We start from the raw sequence: 21,598 nt of genomic DNA, 5'->3' as shown, positions 1-21,598 counted from the left end.
GCACACAGAAGGTCTGGTAGCAAGTGTTGCCTGTGTCAACTTGTGGGTAAAGAAAGGGTCTTGCTCTAATGTATTAATTCTGGCTGTTAAATGTTGTTCTCTTAAAGTGGTTCTAGGGACCGGGGACAGATAGGTTCTCCCTCTGTGTGGCTATAGGACATGGCAGGAAGGAGGACCTCAAGAGCCAGAGGAGCAAGAAGACCCTCTGTCTGCTCCTGGAGGAGCACTGGATGGCTGCTGGGAAGTGCTTGTCACGCTCCCCTCAGCCACGTGAGGGCCTGGGCGCTGACCATGGGTTAAGAGATCCCTTACTTTCAGTCATTGTTGTTCAAAGCCTCATGCTAAAGTTGTAATTCTTCTCTAAGGATGTCAGAGGTGCAAAAAGTCCCACAGACACCTCAGCCGTTTACATTTGCGTTTACATATATATGTGGCTTTGACATTGATCCTGGAAATTCACTTCGCACAAAAGTGTCAGAAAGTTCTGCCTCTCCTATATTTTTTTGTTTTCTGTTTGTTTCTTTTAAAGGCTTTTCTGGCCTTGCCTGTAAAAATCTTAGGGAACTTCATGGGTGGGCACACTTGATGAAGCAGGAATGGTTGGTTTGATATAGGGGGCGGGGTTGGTGAAAGGAGTCATCTAACCTTGCCTGGTCCCTCAAGGGGACTAAGAGTTGGAAGGTTGGGAGTAATTGGTGTTCTTGTTTCAGGGAAAGATTTTCAAGGGAGCAAACTTAAAGTTTCTCTTGCTCGGAAGAAGCCTCCAATGAACAGCATGCGGGGAGGAATGCCCCCCCGTGAGGGCAGAGGGATGCCGCCGCCGCTCCGAGGAGGTATTTACTGGATGCTGTCTCTGGGCTCTCTTTCTGTGTTGCTTTGGAAGTTTTTTAGTACACTTGTCTTTGAGGAATCTAGATCGATATTAGACTATTGGGAACTGCACTGCCTGGGGTTTAGCCCTGGGCTGTTCTCATCTGCCCTCCCCTCCTCAAGTTGTGGAGCTAACTGCAGTGATGATAGTGACTAGCCCTTGGGCCTGTGGGAAACTATGGGCCAGGTGATGGGGCAGCGACAGCTGTGATCTCTGTTTCTGTTTCCTAGCAAATCTGGTGCTGCAAAGAGGTGGTTTATGCTTATTGCAGGTCCAGGAGGCCCAGGAGGTCCTGGAGGACCCATAGGTCGCATGGGAGGCCGTGGAGGAGACAGAGGAGGCTTCCCACCAAGAGGGCCCCGCGGTTCCCGAGGGAACCCGTCTGGAGGAGGAAACGTCCAGCACCGAGCTGGAGACTGGCAGTGCCCCAATCCGTATGTACTTCTCGGGGCACACTGATAGCCTACTAGTGCAGTCTCCCTACATCTTGCCCCATTTCCATTCTGGGGAGGCCTGCTGGATTCTTTTCATCTGCAGGAGTGTAATGATGACCATGATGGCTCTGCTGGGGGCGGTGGTGGTAGTCGGTCCTTTACTGGCTGTTTTGGAGCCTTCGGGAGACGGTCACAGTCCACTGGACTCAGGCCCAGCCCACATGGTTGACTTTGCTGGATCAAACTCTGGTGCTATGTGTGTTGCTGCCTGAGGCTCAAAAGCCATTTTCTGTGGACTCAGTAATTATGGTGGTTTCTGCTCAGGTGGTGCCTTTACTTGTTCACTTAAGTGATACTGTTGTGATGTAACTTTATGCAGGGGGTGTGGAAACCAGAACTTTGCGTGGAGAACAGAGTGCAACCAGTGTAAGGCCCCAAAGCCTGAAGGCTTCCTCCCACCACCTTTCCCACCCCCCGGTAGGTACCCTCAATTGGCACTAACCTCTTGTGTTGCCCAGACCAGACCAGGTTGGTGATTTCAGCAAGTTCAGCCCTGGACACGGGCTCTTTAAGTTACACGGTTGACCCTTGAACAATGCGGGGGTTGGGGCGCTGGGCCTCTGTGCAGTCAAAAAAAATCCACTTAGGGGCTTCCCTGCTGGTGCAGTGGTTGGGAGTCCGCCTGCCAATGCAGGGGACACGGGTTCGTGCCCCAGTCAGGAAGATCCCACATGCCGCGGAGCAGCTGGGCCCGTGAGCCCTGGCCGCTGAGCCTGCGCGTCCGGAGCCTGTGCTCTGCAGTGGGAGAGGCCACAGCAGTGAGAGGCTCGCGTACAGCAAAAAAAACCCCAAAAAATCCACTTTCAGCCCGCCCTCCACATCCTCAGATTCTACCAACCTCAGATTAGAACTGTAGTTTTTATATTTAGTGGGAAAAAATCGATGTATAAGTGGACCCATGCACCTCAAACCTGTTGCTGTTGTTCAAGGGTCACCTGTAGTTCCATCAGTTCTAAACTGTGACCCAGGTGTTTGGGGTAAAGTATCCGTTTCTGCGGGGGGAAGACAGCAGATCCTGAGGGGACCTCTGCGTTCACCCATTCTCTCTGTCCTCTCCTGTACTTTCCCTTACCTTAGGTGGTGACCGTGGCAGAGGTGGCCCTGGTGGCATGCGGGGAGGAAGAGGTGGCCTCATGGATCGAGGTGGTCCTGGTGGAATGTTCAGAGGTGGCCGTGGTGGAGACAGAGGTGGCTTCCGTGGCACCCGGGGCATGGACCGTGGTGGCTTTGGTGGAGGAAGACGAGGTGGCCCTGGGGGACCCCCTGGACCTTTGATGGAACAGATGGGAGGAAGAAGAGGCGGGCGTGGAGGACCTGGAAAAATGGATAAGTATGTGGTGGTAGAAACAGCTGTGGAGCACAGGGCCCATTGGGCGGCAGGTCTCACCTGTTCTGTGGGAATGAGGCAAGCAGCTCAGCTCAGGGCTGTGGAAGGGCTTCCGCTTCCTTTCCTCTCCCCATTTTTAACACATTGCCCCTTTTTCCTTTTTGCCCTGCAGAGGCGAGCACCGTCAGGAACGCAGAGACCGGCCCTACTAGACGCAGAGACCCCGCAGAGCTGCATTGACTACCAGATTTATTTTTTAAACCAGAAAATGTTTTAAATTTATAATTCCATATTTATAATGTTGGCCACAACATTATGATTATTCCTGTCTGTACTTTAGTATTTTTCACCATTTGTGAAGAAACATTAAAACAAGTTAAATGGTAGTGTGCCGAGTTTTTTTTTCCTTCTTTTAAAGATGGTTGTTTAACTAAGACTAAACAATGGGAATCCCTTGTGAGCATGCTCAGTATCATTGTGGAGAACCAAGAGGGCCTCTCTAACTGTAACAATGTTCATGGTTGTGATTTTTTTTTTAAATAAAATTCCAAATGTTTATAAACCGTCATCCTTCTCGGCCTCTGTTCTGCAGCCACTGCACATCTACTTGGAGCATGTCCCCAGCCCCCCAGATCACAGCTCATTGAAGCGTCATGTGTGAGGAAATCTGAACGGTCAAGATGTGACAGTGCAGTGTTGGTCACGGTGCTGCTGGCAAGGAAAGGGGGTTCGAGTGTCACTTTGACCCTGAGCCGTGTCTCAAGGGGACGTCATAGCCCAGGTCTGTCGATTTGCAGTGGGGGGAGGCACTGTGTTGGGGATCCATGGCTGGGAGCCCTCTGAGGGAGCTTTGGGTCACAGGGCCCTCTGAACGCCCCTCCCAGCAGTGGCGGAGTTGGTGGGCCTCTGAGCCTCCACACACTTCAGGACGCAGGTCTGCCTTAGTGACAGCTAAGGAGGGGAACCGTTTTTATATTTCCTACTTAAGTGGTAGTGGTTATTGTGCTTCCTTGATGTTATGGGGTTAGAGTTTTAAAGTTAAACAGCCTAAAACTAAAATGGAGGCCTTGGTTAAGACTACCTTGGTTGCCTTGTGTGGGGTCAGCACATTTCTGTTGTCGGGGAGGAGATGTGAAGAGCCCCAGACCCATCACCTGTTGGCCTTGTGGTCAGTCTGGTCTCTTCTTGGAGCCGCATGAAGATAAGTATCCAAAGCAGGCCAGTAGGTTTCAGTCATTCAAAGATCCGAGGCTCTTAACACGTCCATCTGGGAAAAGCCATTTTCCAGGTAAGCAATTGTAACTTAGTCCGTAAATATGTCCCCGGGCAGATGCTCAAGAAACAAACTTCGGCCTTAACACACCCACCCAGTCAAAGACAGCTAGTGTCCTAAGGCTCAAGGAGAGATTGTCACCTTCAACCAGGGGAAGGGGCAAGGGTTTGGAGTGAATTTTCCCTACCATCCCCTGCCCAGTGAGAGCAGGGCCTGGGGAAGTGGGTACACTGCTCACAGCACCCTACTGGCCCCACGGTCTGACCATTCACCCCGGGTCTTCTCTCTCCCCAGCCCACCTGGACGTACTTTACATACAACTCTGTGGTTTCCCGTTTCCTCTTTTTCTGCATTACCAGCCCATTTCCCAAATGAATACGCATTGCGCTTGCACCTTTGGAAAACCCTCCCTTACCCCTCGTTAATCCCCCTCCAGCCACCAAGCCATTTTACTGTTTCCTTGGCATCCACCTCCTCTCCCTTTCTAGAAACCACTTCCAACCGGTCTTGCCTCTGCAGAGACAGTAGCAACCTCCATGTCACCAAATCACTGGTGGTGCCTTCCCAGCCTCTGCTGCCCTCCTTCACTGCCTGACCTCACAGGGGCTCCCAGGCTGTGATAGGGCTCCTCTGACCCCTCACTGCTTGGCTGACCGCCCACCCTTCTCCCAAGTGCCAGCTCTTCCCGGGATCTGATGGGCTGAAAGGGCTGGATCCTGCCCCGCACCTCCCTCCACCCCATTCTCAGCAAGTGGAAGAGTTTGTTCCCTCATCTTGAACCTTGGAGTTCCTCATTGACTCCTGTTCTCTCAGACCCCAAAGCAAACCATCAGGCTCTCCAAGACGCAGCACCAAAAACACCCATGCCTCCCATGGCCCTCTCGCAGGGCTCCCAGCTTCCCTCCACCCCTTTAGCCCTTACCCCATGGAGGCTGACCGACCTCACCATTCTCAAAACCCTCTGGAGGCTCCTGCCACGCTGGCCATGACCCATGAGATCTGGCCTCCTTCAGGCCCCCATGACCCGAGCTGCCCTCTCTGCCTTCCTCTCCGCAGCCCCGCCACACAGGCCAGTGCTATTCTCGCAAGGAGCCAAGGACGCTCCCACCTCAGTCTTGGCAGGTGTCAGAGCCAGAGTTCACACTCCTGAGGCCCAAACGCACCCACGACATCACCGGGCTGCATCGTGCCAAGTGCACATCAGCCCCTGAGGCAGTGTGAGCACCCCGTGGCTCAGGTGAGGAGATGGGACTTGCCTTCAGGCCCGAGGGGGCTCCTCAGAGCCTGCGCTCTCCCCCTCCTGACCTGCCGCCCACAGGCATCCTATTTCTAAAGGGCTGGGTGCCCGGCCTGCAGCCCAAGCTAGGGGATCACGAGCAGCCCTCCCAGCGGCTGCTGCAGAGACAGCCACCGGGTGTGACAGGCGTTGCCTAACTCCTGCCCAGAGCTTGAGGCCCCCTGCGGGGGCAGCCTCGCATCCCTGGCGCCTAGGCCCAGGGTGGAGGTGCTTATGTCAGGCAGGCCAGGTCCTCTCAGCCAAAAGAAACGTCTGGACTGCACTGACCTCAGATGCCCTCAGGAGGCGTGGGTTCCAAGCCCTGTCTCAAAGGGCTGCGCAGAGCTGGCTGAAGCCTGGGGATGGGGTGGGGAGTGGAAACCGGGCTCCTCACGCCGCTCCCAATTCTCAAGAGCTCCTGGTCAGTCACACTTAGAATAAAAATTTTCCACATACCCTCGTGGTCCCACAAGGCCACACCCCGCAGACCCAGGCCAAGGTTCAGGGGTCAGTGGGAGACCGATCTCTGCCCCTACGCGTGGACAAAGGCTCACAGGGAGTGGCTCGCCTCCAAGGGAGGAAATTGGAGCCGAGGACAGTGCAGTGACAGGGCCTCCCCTAGGCCCAACCACGGGCCCTGGAACGCCCCATCCTGCTCCGCTCCTGACAGAGAGCTGCCGGGCGCAGAGTGAGCATGAGCACAGAGAGATGGAGGCTGGTGGGAAAGTGGGCCTTCCAGGCTTTCTGGTCCTGCTTCTCCGGGGCACAGGAGGCAGCTCAGGGGAGCTTGGGGTCACTCACCCCACAGCCGGGGCAGGAGCAGTCGTCATGGTTGGACCCACATCTGGACAAAGCATCCTGAAGCCCCCGGCGGGTCACCAACTCATCCTGGGCCATGCTCACAGGTCAGTCTAGCCCAGAGAGCATCGGATGGAACCAGCCAGGACCTGAGCTGCCCAGTGCCAGGGCTGGGGCCTGCCGGCAAGCCCATCGTCCAGCCTCCGGCTGCAACCAAGGCCAGCAGGCTGCACCCTAGCACCCAGCAGCTGAGGCTGGAAATCCAGCCATGTGCCCATTGCCCAAGGGCCAGCCCGAGCCTGCACTGGAGCCACAGCATTCTGTACTCAAAGGTGGCCTGTGGGGTCTGTGGGGATGGGCTCAGGACAACCACAGCCCAAACCTCTCGTCCCACCAGCGGTGTCCATGCTTCCCTTGGTCCTGCCAGGAAGAGGAGAGGACGCCTTACGATACAGGGGATCAAAGCCAAGGCCCTCCATGGCCTGGGCCGTGGGTCTGGCCACACCAGTGGGGACCACACCTGCCATGTGTCCTAGAGTCAGAATATTGGAGTCTCTGGTCTGCAGTGGGCCTCTGTGATGGCAGGCCACAGCTCAGGGGACTGGAGATAGAGAGGAACAATCCCCCCTCGGCTCCTCCTCCTCAGAGGAGCAGTGGATGTATGCCCTGGCTGCACTCGGCTGAGTAATAACATTTTCACAACTCTGTGGTGTGACTGCTGTTGTCCCATTTTACAAACAGTGCAACTGACTCAGGGAGCTTAACCATCTCACCCAATGACCAACAGAAGGGCCTAGGTTCAGTCTGACCTCTCCTGTGTCCAGGGCCCTGCACAGACACGAGGTAGATATGAGCAGGGGTCAAATTCCTGCACAGCTGCTGACCACACACATCCCTTGCCCTCTCTGGGCCTCAGTTTCCCAAAATTGTAAAAGGAGAACACAAAAAAGCATTGAGAATTTAATTACTTAGTTTCCACACCCTGATCTTCCCCTGCCCCATCTGCAGCAATCCTGTCCTCCCCAGGTATCAGCGGCCCCAAACCTGTAACTCTGTCCTCACCTTCACACCCGATTCACCAGCATATTCTATCCGCTTTCCCCTCAAAATACAGCCAGAATCCAACTCCTCTCAACACTGGCACCATCTGGTTTCCTCCAGGGCCCCTGCCCTGCCCACCACAGTACCACAGGGAACCTGTTATGACCTAAGTCAGGTCACCCCTCCCCTGCTCTAATTCCCTCCCTGGCTCCAAGGTCCCTCAAAAGAGGTGTGGCCCCCTCAGCCCCACCTCCATCTGCCTCCACCCAGCCTCACAGGCCCCCTCCCTCTTTCTTGAACACACCAGGCACCCGCCTACCTTGACCTTTGCCCTGGCTATTCCCTGAGCCTGAAACACTCTCCTTCCAGATATCCACACAGCTCCCTCCCTCACCTTTACTGTTCACTGATCAAAAATTACAGGCCTGGGACTTCCCTGGTGGTCCAGTGGCTAAGACTCCATTCTCCCAATACAGGTGGCCCGGGTTCAATCCCTGGTCAGGGAACTAGATCCCACATGCTGCAACTAAAGATTCCGCATGCTGCAACAAAGATCCCTCCTGCCACAACTAAGACCCAGCGCAGACAAATAAATAAATATTTTTAAAAAAACAAACAGGGACTTCCCTGGTAGCACAGTGGTTAAGAATCCGCCTGCCAATGCAGGGGACAGGGGTTCAATCCCTTATCTCAGAAGGTCCGACATGCCGTGGAGCAACTAAGCCCATGCACCACAACTACCTAGTCTGTGCTCTAGAGCCTGTGAGCTACTGAAGCCTGCGCACCTAGAGCCCATGCTCTGCAATAAGAGAAGCCACTGCAATGAGAAGCCCTCGCACCACAATGAAGAGTAGCCCCCGTGCGCAGCAACTAGAGAAAGCCCTCACACAGCAACGAAGACCCAACGCAGCCAAAAATAAATACGAAATAAATAAATTAAGAAAAAAAATTGCAGGCCCATCCCACCCCCACTCCTGCTCCCCACTCCCTTCTCCCCAGTGCCTTGTCCCTGTTGCAGCCCAGGAGCCACCTCTAGACTGTGAGCCTGGGAGCTGGCTCTGTTTTGTTCCCTGCTTTTTGCTCTTGGTTTGCAGTGCCAAAAGCCACAGCACCCAGTAGGCTCCATGTCAATGTCAGCCGTTAGTTACTACTTCTAGACACGGGCCTTCCTCACTCTACAATGGATGGAGTGGGCTGTGGAGAGGGTAGAGTGGGACCTGCACGACCTGGGTATTGGGGTAAGAGTCCACCTTTTGAAAGGTCACGAGGACTCAGTGAGATGATGTGAGCAGTCTGCCACCAGGAGGTCAGGCACATAGTAGGTAACAAATGCCCCGATCCTTGAATGAAGGTATTCCCATAATAGTCATTGTTCAAATCCCTGCGCCACCAGCTACTCTCCTGACTCAGCCCAAGTTTGGGCATGAGTGTCCCTCATAGAGGTGACTCATCGTTTCCTTCAGGTCAAGGGCACACAGCTGGCCTGGCACACAGTAGGAGCTTTATTAAAGCTCTGAGCATCGGGCGGTTGGTGGTGGTGCTTCCCCGCAGCAGCCCCGCCTGGCCAGTGAGGCTGCTGCCCAGCCAGGCCTGGTGTCCCCGCCCAGCGGCTGCAGGGGCAGGATTTCCCGCTGGTCCCAGCCAGGTCTCTCCTGTGCAGTTCGAAAAGAAACCAGCGGGTCTTAACTCTCCAGAGCCAGGCTGCCGCCTAGCCTCTGCCGTTTATTCCATGGCCCACCCCGATAGCCAGAGGTGGTCCAGGACTGGCCTGTCCCCACTGCAGTGTATGGGCCGCAGCGTCAGAAACGTGGGCCTCAGCCACCCACCTACCCACCCCCAGCCTCAGTGTCCTCATCTGAGAAACGGATTCCCCTAACCTGAGGGTTAACAAAGAGCATTCGATAAGGAGCCAGTGGTTAAGTGGGGGTAAAACGGAGCCATCCTCCCCCTCCCCCAGGCCGGTGTTGCTGATAGGAAGCCCGCCACCCAAGGCTGGACGGCCTCATTTATCTGAGCTAAGGAGGTCCACTCCGGCCGGAGGTGACTTGCATCCCCGGGCCCCTATCGCTTCCTGAGTTCGTCTTGGGAACTGCCCGTTTGTGCTCACCCGGGGAGGCCACTATCTGGGGAGGCAGAGCAACTAGAAACACCCAAACCCCTCCCCAGGAGACCAAGGAGGGTGGAAGGGACCGTGGGGACTAGCCTGGCTGGGGATGGGACTTCTGGGCTGGAAGGGTCGCCTGGGGGCCGTGGTCCCGCCTCCGCTCAGGGCTGGGCCGAGTCCCTGGCCCGCCCCGCATCTGGAGACTCCAGCCTCTCCCCAGGCCGGGGAACAGCGCGTCCCCTTTAAGAGAGCGCGGCCCCGCCCACCCCCTCCGGCCGGATCCGAATTCCAGAGAGGCGGGGCGGAGACTGCAGGCGATGATGAGGACGCGGTGGTGGGACAGGGATCCGCTGTAGCTCGGGCGGCGCCTCCCTGCGGCGGCCCGGCCCGGCTCCGGCCCCGCCGGGGCGATGCTCCCCGAGGCCGCGGGATGAGCCAGGTGAGCGCGGGGACCCCCAGCACCCACTACCCGGCGCACACTGAAGGGGACCTGGCGGCGGCAGCCGCGGGCCTCTGTTCCCCAGGGCTGTGTGACCTTGGGCAGCCCCGCACCCTCTCTGGGCCGAAGCCCAGAGGACAGCCAGGACTGGCGAAGGCCCTTCTGAGTCCCGGCTCACAGGCACCAGCCTGGGGCGCTAGCGAGGCTCCTTGGAGGAGGCGGGCGGGCCAGCCGGCTGCCGGATCAGCAACGCGGGCAGGTCGGCCCCGGCTCCGCCACCCACTGCTCTGTGACCTTGAGCGAGCTCTGCGCCTCAGTTTCCTCATCTGTAAAATGGAGATAATATCACTGCACGCTCAGACCTGGCCAAGGTCACTGCGATTACTTTACTACTGCTGCTGTTCTGTCGTTAGAATGACACAGTCCTTACGGAAGGGAGGCTGAGGGAGGACCTGGGATCTTTCCGGAGGAAGTGGGATCGCCACCAGCCCTAAGCAGTCGACCTAACCCCTCTCTGAGGTCGGGACCGGGGTTCCTACTGTGAGTCCAGGGCCGTGGGCTGCATCTCTCTAGGGCTCATCTCTTTACCTATCACAGGGGCAGTAAGGATGGGTGCCTCCCTGCCTGGTCAGGAGGACTCTGCCAAGTCTTTCAATCCCCCCTCCCCCAAAGAACCAAGCAGCAAACACTTATGGACACTAAGTCATTTATAAAAATCATCCCATTAGTTCCTATGAGAAAGGTACTATTATTGCATCCATTTTGCAGATGGGAAAATTAAGGCGAAGAGTTTCTCACAGCCAGGGCTCAAACCCAGGCATTTGGTCTGAAACGACAGGCGGGTGCAGGTGGTCAGCGGCATAGCCTGTACTGAGCGCCTGCTGGGTCCTCACAGCCATCCTGACCCGTGTCCCTGCCCACAGTGACTCGGCTGGCCTGGGCATGGCAGACCCCGTGGTGGGCATCGCGGGCTCGGCAGCCAAGAGCGTGCGGCCGTTCCGCTCAAGTGAGGCCTACGTGGAGGCCATGAAGGAGGACCTGGCCGAGTGGCTCAACGCCTTGTACGGCCTGGGTCTGCCCAGCGGTGGCGATGGCTTCCTGACGGGGCTGGCCACGGGCACCACCCTGTGCCAGCATGCCAATGCCGTCACCGAGGCCGCCCACGCGATGGCCGCCGCCCGCCCAGCCCGTGGGGTGGCCTTCCAGGCACACAGCGTGGCACCCGGCTCCTTCGTGGCCCGAGACAACGTGGCCACCTTCATCGGCTGGTGCCGCGCAGAGCTAGGTGTGCCCGAAGTGCTCATGTTCGAGACCGAGGATTTGGTGCTGCGAAAGAACGAGAAAAGCGTGGTGCTGTGCCTGCTGGAGGTGGCACGGCGCGGGGCCCGCCTCGGCCTGCTGGCCCCTCGCCTCGTGCAGTTCGAACAGGAAATTGAGCAGGAGTTGCGCGCCGCGCCCCCGGCCCCCAACGCCCCCAGTGCCGGGGAGGACGCTGCCACCGCTGCTGCTGCTGCTGAGATCGCCACCACCCCGGGGGCTCCCTCCCGCGGGCCCCGCATGACACCCAGCGACCTGCGCAACCTTGACGAGCTGGTGAGTCCCCGAGTGCGTATGCCCGGTGGCCTGGCTTACTCTCCCCAGGGACCAGACAGCAGGGTGGTGCCTGCAACCTCCAGGGGCCTATCCTCGTATCTGCAGGACAGCCTGCCCCATGGAAAGAGTGCTTATGTTGAGCACCAAGTGGATACCTGGCCCCAAGGAGTTGAGCAGGCCCAGAGAGGGAGAGGTGCTGGGTGAGGTCACAGGGCCCAGCACGGCCTGGGAGAAAACTCGGGTTCCATTGCACGATCTCCCTGCTTCCTTTCTGTGGTAACCATGCACCAGATAAGTGCTAGGTGTTCCTTCATTCTGGGGGCCGTGTGATTTGAGCCCCTCCTGTATGCCCTCCCTGCGCTCAGCTGCTAGACATTTGCATTCACACCATCACTGAGCTCGAGGTTGAATGGGTGCCTGTGTTGTTTGGTCCTGGGCAAGGCACTTGGCACACAGTAGGTGCTCAGTGAGTGCCTAGGGAAGCTCCCAGGGGCTCTGCAGGTCCCTCCTTCTCTCCAGGGCCCTGCACACATCACTTATCTGGGAACCCAAGCCTGGAGTAGCTGCTGCTACTGGGGGCTAAAGTCCTTTCAGGAGCTGCAGGATTAGTTCTACCCTGAGCATAGGAGGTGCCAGACCATGACCCCAGCTCCCTCCTCCTCTTCCCGGGACCTAGGTGTCCCTAACACCCCCACAGCCGGGCCAAGAGTTTCCTTCTTATCAGGAGGTTAGAACATGATGTCCCCTTCCTGGAGGCGGGTAGCCGGATTGCTGTGGGCAGAGGTTGCCACCCCACCCCATCCTGCACCAGGGTCACCAGAGCCTCCACCTGCTCATTTTCTCAGCAGCTCCGCTGTGGGCAAGGAGGCAGGCGGGCCGCCCACACAGCCAGCCTGGCAGCTCCCAGCCTGGGGGAGCATGTGGGCAGATGTGTGCTAGCTGGGCGGGTGGCCTGGTGTGCACGTTGGTGTATGCGTGTGCCCCATATGTCTGTGGCACTCCTGCCTCCATGGGGTGTGGGTCCTGCCCCCACCCCAAACCTGGCCTCTCTGTGGGTCTCAACATTCATGTCTGTGAAGTGGGCGAGGGGGAGTGAGGACTCCCCCAGGGCTCAGGGACTTCAAGAATGTGCCTTGTTGCGGTCCCAGGCCCTGGCCCAACCACAGTCCCTCCATCTTTTCCTAGTCAGCTCCCTGACCCCTGGTAGCCAAAGGGGAAGGAGAGCTTCCAGAAGGACTTACTTCCTTCTGACCCTGGAGTTGCTGACATTGGGCCAGGGGAGGAGTGACCTGACCCCTGACCTCCAGCCTCTCTCTGGCTTCAGGTGAGAGAGATCTTGGGGCGCTGCACCTGCCCAGACCAGTTTCCCATGATCAAAGTCTCGGAGGGGAAGTACCGCGTGGGAGACTCCAGTCTGCTCATCTTTGTGCGGGTGAGAGCCAGGGGCTACCTGAGCAGGTGGCAGCCTGGGAGGTGGGGGGGCAGGCCGTGACCTGCCCACGCTGGGCTGCCACAGGTGCTGAGAAGCCACGTGATGGTGCGCGTGGGCGGCGGCTGGGACACGCTGGAGCACTACCTGGACAAGCACGACCCCTGCCGCTGCTCCTCCACGGGTCAGTGCCCACGGCGGGGGCGGGGGGGGCACCTCTGTGGCCCCACCTCTCATGCGCCACCCGTCCTCTCTCCCTGCAGCCCACCGCCCACCCCAGACGAGGGCCCGCACCTTCTCCCCACAGCGGGTGTCGCCCACCCGAAGCCCCCGAGCTGGTAGCCCAGCCTCCGGGGGTGAGCGCAGGGGCTCCCGCCCGGAGGTGACACCCATTAGCTTACGCAGCTCGAAGGAGGGGCCCGAGACCCCGCTCAGGTGAGAAGCAGGAGGACGCGGGGTGAGGGGTCCAGGGGGTGGGGGTGGGGGCGCTCGCCCTGGCCTGGATGACTGTGCTTCGTGACTCACACCCTGGGAAAAGTTCCCGGGGGTGGGGAGGTGGCGGCAGGCCCGGCTTCCCGTCTCCATGGCAACCCAACCAAACGAACAACACAGCTGGGCGGGCCTTGGGGGCTGGGTGGCGGCCAGTCCAACCCTGCTTCCCGATGGCCTGCCCAGGAAACTGGAGGCCCGGGGAGGGGGAGCTTAGGGCCTTACTTCTTCTGCTGCCTTGGGGCGGCGGGGGTGGCCGTGGCTGCAGGAAGCTGTGGCAGAGCCTCTCACTTCTCCCTGGAAGTCCCCAGGGCAACAGACACCCTTGGCACTCCCATCACCACACCACAGGTGCCTCTCCCACCCCCCCACCCCCCGCAACCACGCGGCTGCTGGTTCCTTACTCTTCCTGCCCTTTCTGCACGCCAGTCCCCTCCGCGTTGCCCCAGCTCTCTCTCTTGCTCCCCTGCCCCAGGGCCCGGGACCAGCTGCCCCCCCATCCCCGCTCCCGCCGCTACTCCGGGGACAGCGATTCCTCAGCCTCTTCAGCCCAGAGCGGCCCCCTTGGTGCCCGCAGTGAAGACTCAGGCACTGGCCCCCGACGGGAACGGCCCAGCCGTCGGGTGACCACAGGCACTCCGGCCTCTCCGAGACGCCCCCCCGCCCCGCGCAGCCAGTCCCGAGACCGGCTGGATCGGGGGCGGCCGCGTGGGGCCCCAGGAGGCAGAGGAGGCCAGCTGTTGGGCCCCAGCCCTGCCCGGCGGGCCCGGAGCCAGAGCCGTGAAGAGCAGGCTGTGCTGCTGGTGCGTCGGGACCGAGATGGGCAGCACTCGTGGATGCCACGGGGCAGGAGCAGCCCCCAGACTCCCCGTGCCCACAGCCCCACAGCCCCCCGGCCTCCCCGGGTCCCCAGCCCCAGTCCAGAGTTGAGCACCACCCCGGCCAGTGTCTTCCGCACACCCTTGAAGCTTGACCCAAAGGAGGAGCAGCAACTATTCCAGCGCCTGGAAGAGGAGTTCCTGGCCAATGCCCGAGCGCTTAAGGCTGCTGCTGGCGGGACCCCGACGGCCCCAGACCCTCCAGCTCCTGACTCAGCCTACTGTTCCTCCAGCTCCTCCTCTTCGTCCCTCAGCGTCCTGGGTGGCAAGTGTGGCCAAACCGCAGACTCTGGCAGGATGGCCAATGGGCTGCCCGGGCCCCGAGGCCCAGCTCTGTCTAGCTCTTCCGATGAAGGCAACCCCTGCCCCGGTGTAGGGGGCCCACCAGATGCACCTGGGAGCCCCATGGCCGGCCCAGAGCCCCTGAGGACCTGGGCACGAGGCCGGATGGACACACAGCCAGACCGAAAACCCTCACGCATCCCCACCCCGAGGGGCCCCCGCCGCCCATCTGGACCCACGGAGTCCAGGGCCTGGCATGCCCTGCAGTCAGTCAGCCCAAGGGCTGAGCCAGATTCCTGGATGTGATGGACTAGCCCAGCTGCCCCCAGTCCCCCATTCCTTCTCCTTTTCCTTTGTGGCCTTAACCCCTCTGCATCAGGGAGTCCCCCCTGCCTCTTGGGGACCAGACCTCATGGGACCAGACCCCTTGGGACCACATGGCACAATGGGACCTCTGTTGTACATTCCGGTTGGGGGATGAGCATTGCTATTTAATTACTAATATTATTGAATGCCTTAGAGGGGGTTGGGCCAGCCCAATAAGGACCCTTCCTGCGGTCCTGTGGCCCTGCAGAGCCTGACAGTAAAGTTTTGTTCCAGATACTTGTGTCTGCTTCTTGGGGACTCTGCCTTGGGGCCATCACACCCATTTGGGGGCCCTCATTACAGGTTGGGATTCTGGAGTTAATTGCCAGGGGGCAACGGCTGGCAGCTCTGACCTTCAGGCTTAAGATTATCCTGCCATCCCAGAAGTGCCAGGTGCACTTGAGTTGTTTCCCCCTTTATTTTCTCCTGAGAGGCGGGATTTAACTGTTTGTCCAATGAAACTCCAAGAGCAGTCTGAGAGCTTCCAATCAGATGCATAACCACGTCCCTTCCATCCAATGGGATCGTGACCCAATGAGGTCCCAGAAAGGACTGTCCAATGGGGCCTAGCCGGGTCCAATGAGATTCAAAGAGAAGCCTGTCGCCCAGGAGACTGGGTGGGAGTGTTCCTCAGCCAATCAGAGAGGAGGCTGTCCTGTCCAATCCGAGAGAAGTTGGGCAATCTCGTCCAATCCGGGTCCCCAGTTGTTCCAGTCAAATGGAGGACCCCTCCCCGCCATCGGTCGTGTTGTCCAATTCAATCACATGAGGCTGCAGCGCGCCGGATGCAGCGCCCCCTGCAGGCGCAGAGCCGGATGCGCAGGGCGTGCGCGCACCAAAGCGCAGCGCAGCAGCTCGCGGAAGAGACGCAACACGTGCCAATTGTACTTGGCCGAGCACTCGAGGTATCCACAGCGCCAGCCCCTGCGCACTAGCGCAGCCAGTGCGCGCCGAGGCCCGAACCGCAGCCGCTGCCGGTCCCGCTTGTTGCCCACCACAAGGATGGGCGCCTCGGGTGCGCCCGCCGGCCTGGGGGCCAAATGGGGAAGAGGGTCGCGGTGCCACGGACCCCATGGCCGGAGAATCCCCCCAAGTGGGTATATACATTCCCCTCTTGCGGCCAGAGACCCTCCAGCAAATTACCAGAACCACAAAGACACAAAGACCCAGGCCTAAAGACCGCATAGGGCTAGAGGCCAGGCCCGGAAGGCCTGAGACCAGGCCCAAGATGGCGGAAGAACCCCCTCACTCACCTCAGGCAAAGGCCTGGCCAGACCCGCAAACACTCCCCTCCGCCCCGCCGCTCACCTACCTGGTCTCCGCGATGCGCTGCCGCAGCGCCTTCACATAGTCAAAGCTGTCTGGGCTGCAGATATCATAGACGAGCACGAAGGCGTCCGTGTCCTGCAAGCTCCAGTCTTTAGGGTCCGGCCACTCCTGGGGGCGGGAGGCCAGAATTTGCCGGAGCCCCCCCTTCCCACTCTCCCATGCCCAGGCCTCCAGCAGGGGCCTTGACGCTAAACCCACAGTTCATGCTCAGGCCTTGGCCAACTTCATCCTCGTCTGTGCGCCCTCTCTCCCAAGCTCCCTGGGCCCTACTGTCCTTACGGACGCTGGGGTATGAATTTTAAAACCGTGCCTGAAGCCGGTCAGCCCTCAACCCTCCTTCACTCTGGGTCTCCTCTCCCCTCACTCCTATCTTCTTCCTCCTCCTCCAGTTTCCCACAGTTCAACTCGGGACAAACCCCGCCCCTCCCCAGACCCCCTCCTTGGTAGTTATGCCTCAGCCTAATTCCAAAGCCCTTGGCCGGTGTTCCCCCAGCCCGCAGAGACTACTAATTAGCGGCAGCTGTACACGTTTAGGCCTTTGGCCTAAGCACATGCTGCTCTTTCCACCTGGAATGCTTCCACTACTTCTTTTCATCAAAAGTTCACTCATCCTTCCAGGTTTAGCCCAAATGCCACCCCCTCCAGGAAGCCCTGCTTAATCCTGCCTGCTCTTTCCTCTTCACCTCTCGAAGGCATCAGCTCCAAGGATTCAAAAGGCTGTCCTGGACTTTGCAAAATTACTAGACGAGTCTTTGCTGCAGGTCACAGGAATGAGGGAGCAGAGAATGATCCCCCTAGAAAGTACACCACTATGTCTGGCTTCAACCTCTCCCAGTGCGGCTCTGCTCAAGGCCCCAGACCCACAACGCTCACCCTCAGGGAGGCAGGACCATGCTCCCCCACGCACGGATCCCCACCCACCAGCGGAGGCAGGCAAATAGGCACTTAAGCGAGCTAGAAAAAGCCACCTTGCAAACTCGCCAGGTCTCGGGCCTGATTTTGGGCAACTTCAGGCCAGCAGAAGGGGTGAGACACACAAACGCCAGGGCACACATTCATTCTTCGGCCCATGAACACAGTCGGGCACCCCTGGGTCGTCCACGCGGACTCGCACGTGTGTACCGAGCACCCACACACATGCTGTCACACGCCCCTGCCCACTCCTCGAGCTGCTACCTCTAGCCCCCCGGGGCTCTGACCGGGGCCAGCACCGTCGCCGTCGCGGATGCTCAGGTCGTAGACGGCGCCGTCAAGCAGCACCGCGGGCCGGTAGAGGCGCGGCCCGTCCGTGGGCCGGTGGCGCTCGGGGTAGTCACCGAACAGGAACTGGCGGATGATGGCTGTCTTGCCCACGCCCGGGGCGCCCAGCACCGCCACCCGCAGGCTGCCCCCCATGGCCCGCGCGTGCTGCCGCGCCCCGCGCTGAGAAGCCTCATGGGCCGACGCCGCTCGGCGCGCGCCGCGCGCCCTGCCCGGTACGCCCCGGCCCCGCCGCGCTCCTCATCGCCCCTCGGAGGACCCGGGGCCCAGGGAGGCCAGGCCGGAGGACGCAACTGGCGGTGGGCGGGCAGACAGACAGCCGAGCAGGCCGACGGAAGACGTGAGAGCAGCTCCGGCGGGTGCCAAGCTCGGAAGAGAACAGACCGAGCGCGCCGCGCACAGACACGGCCTCCTCTCGCAGCGCGACTGGAGGCGCCGCCCGCAGCGCGGGGCACCGAGGTCGGACCCCCTGCTTGGGTCCCGCGGCGGAGAGGGGCGCTGGGGGCGGCACTGCCTCTCGGCGCCTCCGTCCCTCTGTCCTTCTCTAGCTCCGGCGCCCGGAGTCGCCGCCCCAGCCGGCGGCGCGAGAAAGCGAGCGAGTGGAGCCTCCCGGAGGCGGCGATGAGGTAACCGCCTGCCCGCCCGCCCCTCCCACCTCCCCCCTACCCGCCCGGGACGCCCCTCCCGGGAAGGGTCGCGGGAAGGTGACTGGGACTCGGGGAGCCCGGGGAGGGACCCAGCCCCCTCTGCGTTCCGCACTCCTGTCACCCGCTCCAAAATAGAAGTCCCTTCCCGCCCACATCCTTGTCCCCTCCTCCAAACACCGCTCCCCTAAGCTGGCTCCTCACAAATCCGGCCCGCTGGAGTCAGGGCGCCCGGGTCGGATCCAGCCCAGCTGTGTGACCTTGGACGAGTTGCCGCACTGCGCCGGCTCTGCTCCACATCCATCAAACGCAGACACCGTTTCTTGAGAACCTACTACGTGCCAAGCCCTATACTAAGATATGTGATCCTTGAATCAAAGCCTCAACCTGGTGTCTCTGAGAGAGGAAAAGAAAACTAAGGCTGGAGAGGGGACTCTCCGAGGTTGGGGGGCAGTGGGTGGCCCCTGACCCGCCGCCCTGCGGTCTCTTCTGAGGAGCTCTCCCACCTCCCTCCTGCCCACAGGGGTAAATGGCCAGCACTAAATAACATGTCAAATGGCATCATGGAGGGGGGCGTGGGACAGAGGGTGCTGAACCCGGCATGCACCAGGTCCCAGCAGCTCAGCCCCAAATCCCTGTCCCAACAATGCTGAAAGATCCAGAAATTGGTCGACACCACCACCTTCGTCATAGCTAAGGCCAAATTTTCTGCCTAAGTCTCCACTGTAGCTTCCCTCAAACCCTGCAGCCTCCACGCCAGATTCTCAGAGCCCAAATCCCTCCCTGGAGCTGGCCGGAAGCTCCTTCCCCATCAGGGCTTGGGAAGTCTGGGTTTACCAGCCCCATCCTCTGCCTCTGCTTGCCTACCCCCTACAGTGGGGGGCTCCCACATCTCTGATGCCCAGGTACTGGGGGAAATGCACAGGCATGTCTGTTTCTGCACTGAACAAGGGTTTTTCTTATCTGTCTCTTCAACAAACATCTCCAATCTTACTGCTTGCCAGGATGCTGAGATAGGTTTTTTAAAAAGTCCTGCCTTAAGAGAGAACGTTCTAGGGATGGGATGCAGGAATTGTAAGAGCACAGACAACGTGCCCACCCTAGCCTGGGAGAAGTGGGAGAGGGAGAAGGAGCTGAGTCTTGAAGTGGAGAGTGGGGTTCATCCTCCTGGGAGCAGGTGATGGTACCTGGATCAGGGATATGGGTCTGCTTTCACTCTTCTTCTCAGCCACTAGGGAGAGCAGAGCCAGAGTTGTGGCTACATCTGACAGGTGTTCCAGGTCTTCAGGCCCAGTGAGTGGGGACCCTTGGCTTTATTTTACTTTCTGCTGTGATTTTTCCCTTCACCCGATTTCGCCTCTGACTTTTTAACTTTTCAGGCATCTGGGTTTTGTGAGCCGCCTCAGTTCCTATGGGGAACAAGGCAGGGAGTAAATAAACTAGGCACCACTTTCCCTGTTGGCACTCAGCAGGGTGTGGGGCTGACATCATTATGGTCTTCCTTGGGGCACTCGGGACCACCAACCCCTGCCTGGAGCACCCTCCCTCCCACACGTGGGAGCCAGCTCTGGGTGTCCTGGAAACCTTCCTTGCTTCACTTTCTGACAGAGAGCCCTTTTCTTGGGTAGGGCTTCTTTGGGAACCACAGACAGGGCTGTGTGTGAGGCATCTCAGGGCCCCAGCGTGTGGTTTTTGGAGTGACGGAAGACACTCTGGACAGAGTACGTCCAAAAGCTCCCACAAAGTCGTCCACACTCCACAGGGGTGACACATTCCCAAGGGAAGTCTCCCATCAGTATCGCTAGCAGCCATTCCCATGTATCAAGGACCTGTGGGGAATTCCCTGGTGGTCCAGTGGTTAGGACTCCAAACTTCCACTGCAGGGAGCATGGGTTCGATCCCTGGTCGGGGAATTAAGATCCCACAAGCCACAAGGTGCAGCCAAAAAAAAAAAAGGACCTGTGATGTGCCAAGCCTTGACTGTAGCTATGCTCATTGAGGCCCAAAGGGATGAGCAGGAAAGTGGTAGCACAGGGACCAGAACCCAGGACCTTAGGCCACTGAAGCTGACTTTCTGAGAAGCCCAACTTCATTGGGGCTCAGAGACCAGAAGGGCTTCAGGAGGAGGTCAGCTGGAGCCTAGGGCCCTGTAGGGAGGGACTCTGAGGAAGCCCCTGTCACTGTGGGAGCTGAGCTGAGACAGAAGTGGGCCACCCAGGGCCAGGCTTCCCAAAGACTAGCTAGCCAGAGAACTTGGGCTGCCTGTTGGCCGCTGCCTGACATTTGCCCAAAAGGTTTCTTCCCATCCGGCCTGATTCCAGACCTTCTCTGGGGTTGAGCACCGTGGACCACGTCCAGCTCCCAGGGGTATTTGCTCTGGACTCCTCTCACCCAGCCATCTGCGTCAGTCCACTGACCATTAATCATAGTCTGTCCTGCCTGTTAATCACTTGTCCCAGCTTAACTCACTCCCCCAGAGTCCTGATGGGGGAAACCCTTACCATTTGGATGCCTCATGCACGGTGGGTCCTTGGTGGCCATCGTAAGACTGCCCATTGATTGTAGCCGGTCAGCCCCTTGAATGCCATGGGTTTTTGTAACCGTCAGGACACAAGGAGGCAGCACAGGGCAGGGCTTCCAGGCCTCTGGAGTGAGACCTCTAGGGTTTGAAACCTCCTTCCTGGAGGGGTGTCATCTGCACAAGTTATTTAAACTCTCTGAACCTCAGTTTCCTTCTCTAAAGGGGATAATAATGGTCTTGACTTCATATAGTTGTTGTGGGATGAAATGAGATGATACAAAGAGGAAAACAAGACAATTTAGTAAGGCTGGTGGGGGGACTAAGTTTGTACATATAAAATAATTTCATTTTATATGCTAGTTTACCAACTATAACGGAGGCATATGTGTGTACACAGAGGTAAGTATGTAGACAGATATTTCCTAGTTCTGTCTGCTGAAAGGGCCTAGAAGTGCCACCCCAAGAGCAACACACACACCCAGCACCCAGATCTTGGTTTCTAATTCTGTTCTCCGGCTTCCTGGAAAATGGCTGATGCTAGGGTTGGAGGAGGATGAATAAAAGATGAGCCTGGAGCATCTTATAGTACTGGAAAGTAAGGAAGTGCTCAAAAGAAGCCAAAGGATGGGGGCATGTCAAAGAGACACAGAGCCTACTTGAAAGAGCTCCCAATAGCCAAAGCTTAAAAAATTTAAGCAACAAAATAAATAATGCACTTTTGGATTAAACCCAAATTATAAAATAAATATCCATGAGTCCAAACTGATATAAAATGATTGAATTAATACATAAATGCAGGAGAAGAAACAAATTTTCCTTACAGAAGAATTCCAAACATTTTATGTAGCTGCTCCCTGCCCCCACGCTCTTTCCCGAGTGTAGGCTGCACTTCGTGACTTGCTTCTGAAGAACAGTGTGTGGAAAGGGGAGAAAGTAACTTCACAGTGGAGACCACTGGAAACACTACCTCGGCCAAGTGATCCAGGCTGATGTGACGGCGATAACTCACGTCGATAGCGTGGACCCCTGATACGATGGGACGAGAAGGGCGCCTCCCTTGTCTCCTTCCTAAAAACCTGTAACCCCAGTCTAACTGTGAGAAAAACATCAGACAGACCCAAGTTGAGGGACAGTCTACAAAATACCTGACCAGCACTCCTTGGAATGGTTAAGGTCATGACAAA

The 21,598-nt window shown here is 58.4% G+C and overlaps 3 protein-coding genes across 5 annotated transcripts in view; 2 read left to right on the top strand and 1 right to left on the bottom strand.

The window, feature by feature from the left end:
* EWSR1 (EWS RNA binding protein 1) overlaps positions 1-3,260 on the top strand; it is a 27,604-nt gene extending 24,344 nt beyond the window's left edge. For 2 of the 3 annotated variants that reach the window (XM_029221826.1, XM_029221817.1), the window contains exons 13-17: positions 711-833; positions 1,143-1,305; positions 1,685-1,782; positions 2,443-2,695; positions 2,865-3,260. In XM_029221826.1, the coding sequence (XP_029077659.1) occupies positions 711-833; positions 1,143-1,305; positions 1,685-1,782; positions 2,443-2,695; positions 2,865-2,904 (677 nt within the window). In that variant the 3' untranslated portion in view covers positions 2,905-3,260. The remainder of the gene's footprint in view (positions 1-710; positions 834-1,142; positions 1,306-1,684; positions 1,783-2,442; positions 2,696-2,864) is intronic. The other variant, XM_029221831.1, reaches the window with a different exon arrangement.
* Positions 3,261-9,462: 6,202 nt separating this feature from the next.
* GAS2L1 (growth arrest specific 2 like 1) lies at positions 9,463-14,895 on the top strand. The gene is made up of 6 exons (XM_029232719.1): positions 9,463-9,623; positions 10,547-11,216; positions 12,541-12,648; positions 12,733-12,829; positions 12,909-13,080; positions 13,610-14,895. Exons 2-6 carry the CDS (start codon positions 10,566-10,568, stop codon positions 14,598-14,600), a joined length of 2,019 nt encoding a protein of 672 aa, XP_029088552.1. The 5' UTR covers positions 9,463-9,623; positions 10,547-10,565; the 3' UTR covers positions 14,601-14,895.
* Positions 14,896-15,023: 128 nt separating this feature from the next.
* On the bottom strand, positions 15,024-17,784 carry RASL10A (RAS like family 10 member A). The gene is made up of 3 exons (XM_029232732.1): positions 17,166-17,784; positions 15,973-16,097; positions 15,024-15,689 (listed from the first exon to the last, which is right to left on the bottom strand). Exons 1-3 carry the CDS (start codon positions 17,382-17,384, stop codon positions 15,422-15,424), a joined length of 612 nt encoding a protein of 203 aa, XP_029088565.1. The 5' UTR covers positions 17,385-17,784; the 3' UTR covers positions 15,024-15,421.
* Between the last annotated feature and the right edge of the window lie 3,814 nt (positions 17,785-21,598).

This window comes from Monodon monoceros, unplaced genomic scaffold (assembly GCF_005190385.1).
Source record: "Monodon monoceros isolate NGI ecotype Baffin Bay Population unplaced genomic scaffold, NGI_Narwhal_1 Super_Scaffold_1, whole genome shotgun sequence".
NCBI lineage: Eukaryota > Metazoa > Chordata > Mammalia > Artiodactyla > Monodontidae > Monodon > Monodon monoceros.
The sequence above is the reverse complement of the archived record's forward strand: the minus strand, read 5'-3'. Positions and strand labels throughout refer to the sequence as shown.